Source organism: Nanorana parkeri, unplaced genomic scaffold (genome assembly GCF_000935625.1).
Source record: "Nanorana parkeri isolate BGI_ZX_2015 unplaced genomic scaffold, ASM93562v1 scaffold19, whole genome shotgun sequence".
NCBI lineage: Eukaryota > Metazoa > Chordata > Amphibia > Anura > Dicroglossidae > Nanorana > Nanorana parkeri.
Genome location: NW_017306287.1, coordinates 90,979 through 101,866, shown reverse-complemented (window position 1 = coordinate 101,866; position 10,888 = coordinate 90,979). Strand labels below are relative to the sequence as shown.

At 47.6% G+C, this 10,888-nt stretch overlaps 1 protein-coding gene across 1 annotated transcript in view; it reads right to left on the bottom strand.

The window, feature by feature from the left end:
- Positions 1–7,646: 7,646 nt before the first annotated feature.
- SLC9A3R2 (SLC9A3 regulator 2) overlaps positions 7,647–10,888 on the bottom strand; it is a gene marked incomplete at its 5' end in the record, with an annotated part of 90,303 nt that continues 87,061 nt past the window's right edge. The window contains 2 exons of the mRNA XM_018561004.1: positions 7,647–8,348; positions 10,514–10,579. Coding sequence (XP_018416506.1) covers positions 8,190–8,348; positions 10,514–10,579 — 225 coding nt within the window. The remainder of the gene's footprint in view (positions 8,349–10,513; positions 10,580–10,888) is intronic.

Below are 10,888 nucleotides of genomic sequence, written 5' to 3'. Positions count from 1 at the left end.
GGTGGGTATGTGCAGCTGGGTAGGGGGTCCTTAAAGTGAACCTGCTGCTTTGCCTGCATGGGTAAAGCCCAGGTTGATTTGAAGGCCTACTCTAGTACTCTGTTCACCTATCCGAGGGGGAGACAACCATGGCACTCCAGCTGTGGTGAAACTACCAATCCCATCATTGTTTCTAGTCAACCTTGTTGTCAGACTTGCAATGCCTCATGGAATCACCACAGCTGGAGTGCCGAGGTGGTCTACCCAGACTTCCCCTGGTAGTTCTAAGAAGATAGGTCATTCTCTATTGAATAGAGCAAACTCTACCACAACCTAACCTTCCATATTGTCACCTCGCCCAATGTTAAAGCCAAGTAGTGCTCAACCATGGCTGGATTTTACCTTTCATGGGCCCTAGGTACCCCCAAGTGGCCCCCACCACCTCACTTTACATAAGTGGCTCTCTCTCCCCCTGATCACACAGTGCAGCAGTAGCCAGGCCAAATGCCTTGATCATTTCTGTATAGCCCCAATGTGGGCAGAAAATGTTCACAGATTGGGCAGCCATTTTGGGGAAGCCTGTGTTTCAATAAGATACAGTGCTTTCCCATGGCCTACAAGGGTGCTAGTAGGGAGAAAGAAGCTCTGTATTGCTAAAAAGGAGGACATGGGTAGCTTTTCTTCTTTACTCCTGGACACTAATCACATGACCAAATGTGAAATTTAACCCTTCAACTTGTATACAATAAAGTGGTCATTCACAGGGACAGTGGCTACCTTACCTTCCCCTTTACAGCCTCTCATTTCCCCCCAAAAATCCAAAACATTCATTATTACTAACCAGCAGTTCCAATCCCGGACCCCAATTCCTTACCATCTGGAAAGGCGGAGGTTTGCACTGAAGGCAGCAGAGGGCATCAGTGCTGAGCCTACAGATGGTTCCGATTCTCAGCATCTGCAAATGGTTGTTTTGGTAGGGGGCCCCTTTTTTTTCTCTCCAGGTCACCTCCTTTCACCATAAGCAGATCCACCCCGCAGGCAACCAATAGATTGTGATCCTGGTCACCTGATCTATTCTAAGTAACCCTTCACTTTCCCAAAAAACTCGCAAGTATCACAACGTTCACCGAAAACATCAGTTCTAAGCATTAATGGGAAGCGACCTCCTGATCCACATGATTAATTAAGACATAGCTTTGCTGCAGACATTCATTCATATGCAGCTGCATTGCCCTGGGTCGTGTGCGGCTCGGCACAATATGGCCGATGTGACGCAAACAGCGCGGCGTAACGGCAGCGGGAAGATCAAACCGGAGTCAGGAATTATCATCAGAAAACACTGAACTTTCCAGCTCGCTTGATTATACATTGCATAACCCGGGCCAAGCAGCAGAATTCTGTTTATTGCAGTCAGGTCAGGGAAAGATGACTTCTGATTGGCTGCTGCGGGTTGATGCATCATAAGTCCAGTTGTGTCTTCTTCCAATTCTCTGGCTCTTGTTTCCTATCTACCAGTCTTTACTTAGCATTGAGCTGAAACTGCCGCGAGACCCGGCTGTAGACTTGCAGAATGCAGACCATCGGCCCGTTTGTATTCACTGCAGTAAGGTAAAGCGATCTAATATCTATACATATCACATGACTTAGCCTTCCAGTATAAAGAAAGGTCAGGCTCATGGCGACTGGCATGCTTCATTTGAATGCAAACGCAGTGTTGGACAAATAAAGGCTGCATTGGTCCTGCTTTGCCTGCAGTTCAATAAGACATGCTGTGTCCAAAAAAACGCACCGCGAAGCCGGTCCAACGCAGACCCTGAACTGTCACGTGTGCTGCTCCTTTGAAGTCAATGGAATGCTACTGATCTGCCTTTCACATCAAACGCACGTTAACACGAGCTGACAGTTTGTGATGTCTTCATAGGTCAGTCAGGCACATGTACGAGGATATTAAACACATTGGGACCCATGTGGTCCCTGTTCTCAGCATTGTAAAACGTAAGCAAAGCTCAGCAACCTCCTTCCTGCTCTGTTATCTATACAGTCAGCCCGCTTAAAGTATAAAACTCTAGCAGAATTGTTGTGGTTTTCGTAGATAATTGGTCAAATGTATTTTTTTTTACTGTTTTGGTCCCATTGGGGAAATTTCCCTTTACTTCCTGTCCCGGAAACAACAGCGAGTGGAAGTCTCTGTAAAGTGAAGTGACAGTTGTCACCTGAACTGGTTTTCCCATTGTAAAATGTTCCATTTCCTCTCACTTCTTGTCCCTGTGACAATAGCCACTGGGACACAAGGAGAGGGCGAATCTCCCCAACAGGGACCAGGAGAGCAATATTAAACCCGACGCAGGTTCTAATTCTTCCCTGGACAGCAGCAATGACTGAAAGCAGGTACATCTACAGCCACATTGTTGCCTATAGATAAACTTTAATATGTGAGAGAGGGACTAGACACAATGATTTTCAGTGTCTCTGCTCCTGGCATACAGCTTCTCTCCAGTTGCTGGCAAAGAGAAGGAAAGCTCCTAAAAAAAACCCTTTTCAATTGAATTTTGCTGACATTGTAAAGTAATGAGATGGCCACCAGGGGGCTCCAGTGGTTTATGGAAAACCTCATCATGGACTTTTCTCTCTGTTTTGGTGATTATCATCAAAAAAAGTTATTTTATTTGGCCAGCATCTCCCGAATCTCCCTGAAGTGATTAAAATAACATTCCTGAATCACGCTCAGACCTTTATCGTTCATAAGTGGAGCCTAAAACAAGCTTATTAGACAACATAAGCTCTTCATCTAGTTTCCAAGCTGAACTTCATTGTGTTGGGGGGGGGGGGACGACAACGTGATTTAATTAGAGGGTGGGGAATGGTTTTCGGCCCAAGCAGTGGCCATCCCTGCTAAATTCATATTCATGTGCAACCCCGGACCCCCCCGCCATCATGAAAGGCGTGCAATGTGCTGTCAGGGAATACTGAGTGCTAGGCCCTTATTCACACACATGGGGATTCCTGCGTCTGGGATCATAGGTGGTTACGGACCGTTGCGGACAGAAAGCCTGTACAAAGCAATAACAGACTAACAGGAGCCGCAGCTGTCAGCCGCTCTTCGCATGTATCCGCATATGCAGCAGTTACCTGCAGCTAGATACAGATGACGGACCCTGCGTGCAACACATTGCATCCAGAGCTGCTCATCTGTCTCTAGTTGCAGGTAATGGAATGCAAGCAGCAGCCGCGGCTTCCATTGCTTTGTACAGACTCTCCGGCCGCAGCTGTTCGCGTCTGTGATTTCGGCCACAATAATCCATTGCCCGGATGTCACCAGTGTGAATGAGGCCGTGCAGCGTTTTAGCCAACAAGCCTGAAACAGCTGTATGCAGTTTTGAATAAATGGCTCTATAATATTAGGCTAAAATCACGCATATATAGCCATTCTGGATGTACAGTTAGCCATGGAGCATAAAGCAACGATCTGCATGGCTCCACCCACTGCCCTAATCTTATTTTTGGGATAAAGGATGGAATGAGACCTGTGAATACCTTCTGCTTTACGAAAGCTTGACTGTGCTATGCATAGGTTGAGTGGAGGACTTTTTGGTTTCTCACTATAACCTTCTGGGTTATATAATATATATCATGTCTTCTTCCTAAAATCCATCATGCATGGCTGACCACCCTGCTAGCTAAAGCCTCTCACCATAACCTTCTGGGTTATACTTTATTACCTCTCCTTCCTGAAATCCATTATGTATGGCTGACTACCCAGCTAGATAAAGCCTCCATAACTACCAATGCTGCGTCCCTGCAGACAATGCAGCAAAAGAAGAATACTTAGTTCAGAATCATGTGACAAGAGAATGCAACACTACCAAGTATAGATGGGGTAATGGAGTGTGCTTTCAGATGCATTCAGGTTCCGTTTGAGTTCCTTCACATGTGCGTGTGCAGTGGCGTCATTAGGGGGGTACGGCCTGCACCATTGGAGGGGTGACGCCAAAATGACTGACGGTCATTATGGTGTCACCCCCTCTGAAAAGGCGGGCACTCGGTCATGGACCGAGAGCACCACAGTTGCAGGAGAGAGGAGGGGACCCAGCGGCATACCTTATTCCACCGGGTGAACGTCCCCTCCTCTCTCTGCCAGCGTCCATCACCAAGATGGCCACCGGCAAGTGTCACAAAGATGGCAGCGCATGCGCGTTATGTGATCGCGAACGTGCGTGATGACGTCACACGCATGCGCAATGATGTCACCTGGTACCCGCTCCGGGTGACACCAAGCCTCAGGACGCCCCTGCGTGTGACCTCATTCTAGGCTGCTTTTGCATTTCCATTGACTTGTATGCGGAGAGACTCAGTTGTGATGTTATAAAGAGCCCTTTATAAATACGGGTAATGTACAAAATCAGCCACGTGGACTGCTTCAAAGATTACTAAGGTAGTGATTCAAAACAATCAGGATTCTCTTTCCACTTTCTGATTCTGAGCCTCTGAAAGCTGTCATCTGGTGTCACTGTGGGAGAGCTTAATATATGTGTAGCAAGAGTTAAAGCCAATGTTGTCACATTAGAAGTCCCAGCATGCCTTGCCAGATGCTGGTCATTCCACAACTGTATTCTCTGCACTTGTGATTGCATCTATTGTGAAAGCTCTCGCCATCAGAGGAGAAGCCAGCTATTCTTCTTCCTCAAGGACAGAATGCTGAGTGTCTGGATTCAGCTTTCCTCCAACTTGTTCCCTTTAACTGAAACCATCTGCCTGTCAAGTTGGGTAGAGCAAGCCAGCGGTTCTGGGCTGCATTCAGTAAACAGTGCAACTGTAAAATGCTGTCAACAGCAACTTCATTTTCAGAATGATGACCCCGATCCCTGGCTGGAGTCCCCCCGTCTGTTCCCTGATGAAGTTGGCACCCTAAGTGTTAACAGCATTCGCAGCCATGTTGTTCATATTTTGCTGCAGTCCATAAAACACAAGCGTCAGGCTGAGATTGTGCAATGCCTCGGAGTCTTTGGAATGCACCCTCTGTCAGTGCTCTAATAAAGTCTATCTGCACAGCTTAAGGTGACAACCTCTGCTCAGTGTACTGTATCTTTGGAGGAGCAGTGTTGTCACCCTAGGACAGGAACTATATTAGGATTACAGAACACCCCCTCCTTTCCTCATCTCCATAACATGGAGGGGAGGTGTCCTATAGACCAAGGCGATACCTGGGAACATTATGACTGATTACAGTCATCACAAGAAGTTATCAGTGGGGCAACTGCACAAATGTAAAATGCTGGCCGGCCGTGACAGCTTTCCCTCCAGCCTGTCTCCTTCTCCTCTGCCGTGATGGTATGTCCCTTGGCGTCCTCACATCCTATACACTGTGTATAGAACATAATGACTCAGGGACCTTAGACCGCTGCAGCGGAGGGGGAGAGAGGATCCAGGGATCGGTCTAAGAACAATCCGGCTCCGAGGTTTAAAGCTGGACTCCAGCTAAATACACAGATGAGATATATATATATATATACACACATACATACACAGTATATATATATATATATATACTATGTATGTGCTGTTTTACCTGTAAAAGATTTGCATTGCTGTGCTCTACCACACAGCTAGGTGGATGACACCACTTACAGTGGTGTCTTCTCTCCACCCCGAGCCTACTGACTGGACAGTAAAAGAGCAGCAGCAGACGAATGAGCTCATCTTTCTGCTCACTCTGCTCTCTCCTATCAGCATGTTGCTCGCCAACACATATGCATGCAGAACACCTCAATGGCTCTCGGTCCATCTTCAGTCTGAGTGCTGCTGTTCAGGGGATTGGAGTAAGCTGATACCTTGTATTTGAATGTATTAATACATACAACCTGCATTTAATCGTGTCTTCTATATCTGCCTAGAGATCAGCTTTCAATGATTTCTTAGGCCCTGTTTCACACCTAGGCGTATCGAATATGCGCGTTTGTAGCGCGTTTTTACCGCGATTCGCGGTAAAAAAAACGTGCGCCAAACGCGCGTTTCCGAGGGCTACTTGGCTGTATCCCAATGGAAACGCGAGACAAAAACCCCGCAAATAAGCTCATGTACCTTTTCAGGCGGGGGCCGTTTTGTATCGCGTTCGGACGGGTTGAAATACGCCAAGGTGTGAACCAGACTCATTGAATACAATGGGATTTAGATGTTTGAGCGTTTTGTAGAGCGTTCGTCGAGCGTTGAACGCGCTACAAAACGTTCAGGTGTGAACCAGGCCTAATGGATCAGTGTACCTGCAAAGTGACCTCCACCTGATCTAAAATGGTTGTTTATACCAACCCTAAAGCTGCTCACACATTACAATCTCTTCATGGCTGGGTTATGATGCGAGGGAAGTTCTGTCGTGATTGGATATAAATCGAATGGAATGTTTAATTATATCCCCAGAGTTCCTGGTTAAAGGGATCCCATAGAGATGGTACAGACTGAAATATTTGTGTCCAGCTGTGGTCCCACTACAACCAGCACCCTGCCCAAAGTCTAAAGCTGCCCATACACCTTACAATGATCTGTGGTCAGATGGAAAAAGTGCAACAGATTCCTCCATCTACGCTACACTGTGTGGATGGAGTAATCTCCGCCTGGGCCAATCTGTTGCACTTTTTCCATCTGACCACAGAAAATCTGCAGATACATTGTAAGGTGTATGGGCACCCTAATGCTAGCCCATCCAGCCTTTATCTACTCCTAACACTCCCGATTCTCAAGTCAAACCCAACATTGACTTCTGGAATGTTCATGAGGTCTATATGAGGGGATGGCATGGGAAAATGTTGAATGAAGAAAGTGGGGTGAGCCTATGTTCTACAAATACTTACATGTCAGGTTTGGCTAATTAACTCTACCACATATATGTTCTCTTCCGGTGATATAAGGGCCATATGGATGTGGTTAAAGGTCCACCCCTCTGCAAATTAAAAGGACAAAGGGAGACAACCTACACAGCGTCTCTAATTTTCATCCTAGTATAGGTTGTGTGTGTCAGGTCATCTCTCTGGTCCATCTCTATGGTCACTCAATCTCCATATTCTCAAACTTGAGCATAAGCAGAGGAGGTAGTCCCAGTCAGTGGTGGGCCAAGGTCCTTTAACACCCAAGGCGAAAAGGCCAACTTGTACCTCCACCTATGAGCTTCGAACAGCAGCATAGGTTGCTGCTCCTGCCCTTCAAGTGCCCAAGGCAACCTTCTCTTCTGCCAACTGCCTTGACCCTGCCCTGGTCCCAATGTCCTAACTCCGCTGCATTTTAATATGCACGCCCATGTCACATCTGTATTCAAAATGACTCGCACCGCCGACCCGAGGCCGCAGCACTGTGAGGGGGAAGTAGACCTTTACAAAGGATTAAATGGAAGAGGCTGCAGTCCCTTGCAGACGTGCTCTGAAAGCAATCCTTGGTCCCGCTGCGATGGATCAGTTGATAATAACATATAACTCACATTTGGTTAAACCAAATGGACGTTCAGAATTTACCGCCGTTGTGAGGATAAGCACTGACAGTCCACTGATTGATTTTATTGGCTGCCTGGAGACGCTCTTTAATTACGGTCTATCCCGAGCGCTTCACTAACAGTGGTCATAGCCTGCGGACACAAGTCTGCCTAATCCTTGGTGGAAGCGCAGGAAAGGATGAGGAAGGAGTTATATAAACACACGAGGAAGAATACAATGCAGCTGTAGAGACTCGCTGGCCTGACTTCCCACAATGAACCGCCCCGTACTGAGCTGCTGCAAGCCCTCTGCTCCTGTTCCGTTTCTTTTCTGGCTTCCAATAATAGTTCCAGTCTTAAGTTAGGCTCTCCAGTGGAGGACAGGTCCACGAGCCAGCCTGACAATAATGCCCATAGGGTGCTGCCGGAGAAGTTTGGTTCGCGCCAAAGGACTCTGGGAGCCGGCAAAAGGATCGGAGATCAAGCCGGCTCCCTCCTGCAAAGCTGGTGGGGTGCCTCTGGCACTGAAGAGACAAAAAAGAAGTCAGCGTTAAATGCCTTGAAAAGCCACGCAACTGAAAGGGTTAAACAAGTGATTTGGTGACATCCTCTCGTTAGTCGGTTTTTAATCCTCGCCGCGCCTGTTAATCCGCAGTGGTTTCGTTTTTTTTGTCTTTAATATATATATATAGGTGGCGGGAGAGGGGTACAAGTCCAGGGAACGCTCTCATCCCGGCTGTTGGTGAAGAGGGAGGGATCAGAAGTTGCTGAAGATTTCGTGTTTCTTGCTCCAGTCCATCTGGGGGGCCCGTTTGTTGGCTCGCTTAGCCCGCGCCTTCTCCTTGGCCTCCGCCGCCGTGGGGCTGAGACTCAAACCGCTCTCTTCGAAGGGATCCTTTTTGGACTCGTCGAATCCCTGTTGACAAAGGTGGAAAGGAAAATCATTTTGTTTATCATATCTAAGCGTGTTTAGAATTTGCTCGACAGAGCGCGCTGATCATACGCACACAACAGAGAATACATTCTTCTATTCTGGTAATTCCAAGTCTACTTTTCAATGTTCATCCACATTAACGGATGGATATAACATAAAGCAGGGGTAGGCAACCGTGGCACTCCAGCTGTGGTGAAACACAACTGCAAGCTTTGAAACGTGTGCAGCTATATAGTGAAAGACAATCTTTACGGCCCCCATTCATACCGGATCCGCTGCGTTGCATCATCATCCGTTTTTGTAATGGATGGTAACGCAAGGGCAACGAAAAATGAATGGGGACAGTTCACACCGCAGCAAAAAAAATGAGCATGCTCTACTGTCTTTCAGCGCAATGCAGGGCGTCAAAAAGGTGTGCTAACGCATCGCAGGCCGTTACAGTAAAGTATGTCCAGTCAGGACTTGTTACTTCACATAAAGCTTGCCAAGAAAAAACATAAAACGCGATGGAACTCAATGGATCGGAAGGTCCAATTGCAAGTCAATGGACCCTCCGTTGACTTGCAAGTACTTCCGATTTTGGTGGGAATGCACCCTCAGTGAAAGACAGGAGCAAATGCATTCATTTACAAATGATTTCTGGGTCAGTTTTATAAAGCTGAACTCCGGACACAAAAACTTTCCTTTAAATATATTCCACACAGGATGTAAATCCACTTTATGTGCAGCAAATGCTTTGAAAACCCAAATACAAGCATAATCACGGTGCTACACATAGCCTATGCAGAGAGCAGAGCTGTGGGAGGGATCCAGCAGGCCCCACCCATTACAAAAGTGGGGGCAGAGACAAGACCAGTTACCCTGCACAAGGAGAGAGAGCAGCAGTGAGCAGTCTTTATTATAGGAGGGGCCGGATACAAGACCAGTCACTCTGCACAAGGAGAGAGAGAACAGCAGTGAGCGGTCTTTATTACAGGAGGGGGCGGATACAAGACCAGTCTCCCTGCACATGGAGAGAGAGTAGCAGTGAGCGGTCTTTATTACAGGAGGGGGCGGGGACAAGACCAATCACCCAGCACAAGGAGAGAGAGTAGCAGTGAGCAGTCTTTATTACAGGAGGAGGCGGATACAAGACCAGTCTCCCTGCACATGGAGAGAGAGTAGCAGTGACTGGTCTTTATTACCGGAGGGGGCGGAACAAGACCAGTCTCCCTGCACATGGAGAGAGAGTAGCAGTGACTGGTCTTTATTACAGGAGGAAGTGGATACAAGACCAGTCACCCTGCACAAGGAGAGAGAGAACAGCAGTGAGCGGTCTTTATTACAGGAGGGGGCGGATACAAGACCAGTCTCCCTGCACATGGAGAGAGAGTAGCAGTGAGCGGTCTTTATTACAGGAGGGGGCGGGGACAAGACCAATCACCCAGCACAAGGAGAGAGAGTAGCAGTGAGCAGTCTTTATTACAGGAGGAGGCGGATACAAGACCAGTCTCCCTGCACATGGAGAGAGAGTAGCAGTGACTGGTCTTTATTACCGGAGGGGGCGGAACAAGACCAGTCTCCCTGCACATGGAGAGAGAGTAGCAGTGACTGGTCTTTATTACAGGAGGGGGTGGATACAAGACCAGTCACCCTGCACAAGGAGAGAGAGAACAGCAGTGAGCGGTCTTTATTACAGGAGGAGGCGGATACAAGACCAGTCTCCCTGCACATGGAGAGAGAGTAGCAGTGACTGGTCTTTATTACAGGAGGGGGCGGAACAAGACCAGTCTCCCTGCACAAGGAGAGAGAGCAGCAGGGACTGGTCTTTATTACAGGAGGGGGCGGATACAAGACTAGTCACCCTGCACATGGAGAGAGAGTAGCAGTGACTGGTCTTTATTACAGGAGGGGGCGGATACAAGACCAGTCACCCTGCACATGGAGAGAGAGAACAGCAGTGAGCGGTCTTTATTACAGGAAGCTCCAAGTCTCACGCAGGATTACTGCACAGATCTGGAAGAAATACACAAAGCTCTCCAAGATTCAAGTAGCAATACACATGGCTCTTGTATTGATTTGATGCCATATTTGCTTCTCCCGGAGTTCAGCTTCAGTATAGATTTGCTTCTGCTATGTACTTAGCTGTTTGGCTGGAGGAGACCTACCTGTGAATCTTTGTCAGGACTCTGCAGATCACTGTGAGATGAGGAAGTCGATGATCCGCCATTAAGCTGTAGAACACAAAGATACACTGTAACAGGCTGCAGACTTATTTATTCAGGCATAGAACAATGAACAAAAGCGCAGTAACCTACAGCAATAAAAACTCATCACTGACCAGTCTTGTTACCTAGGAGAGGTTGCTATGGGTTACCATCTCCACTCTGCTCTGCCTAGTTTATTAAAGTGTATGTGAACGTCTCCTATTTGCACTGTTAAAAGTACTATTGGAAAAGTTCTGTTACATCTGTTCAGCATGTGCAAAAATACCTGTTGATCCTGCCCCCCCCCCCCCCCCCCCCCCCTGCCACGAAAGAAGG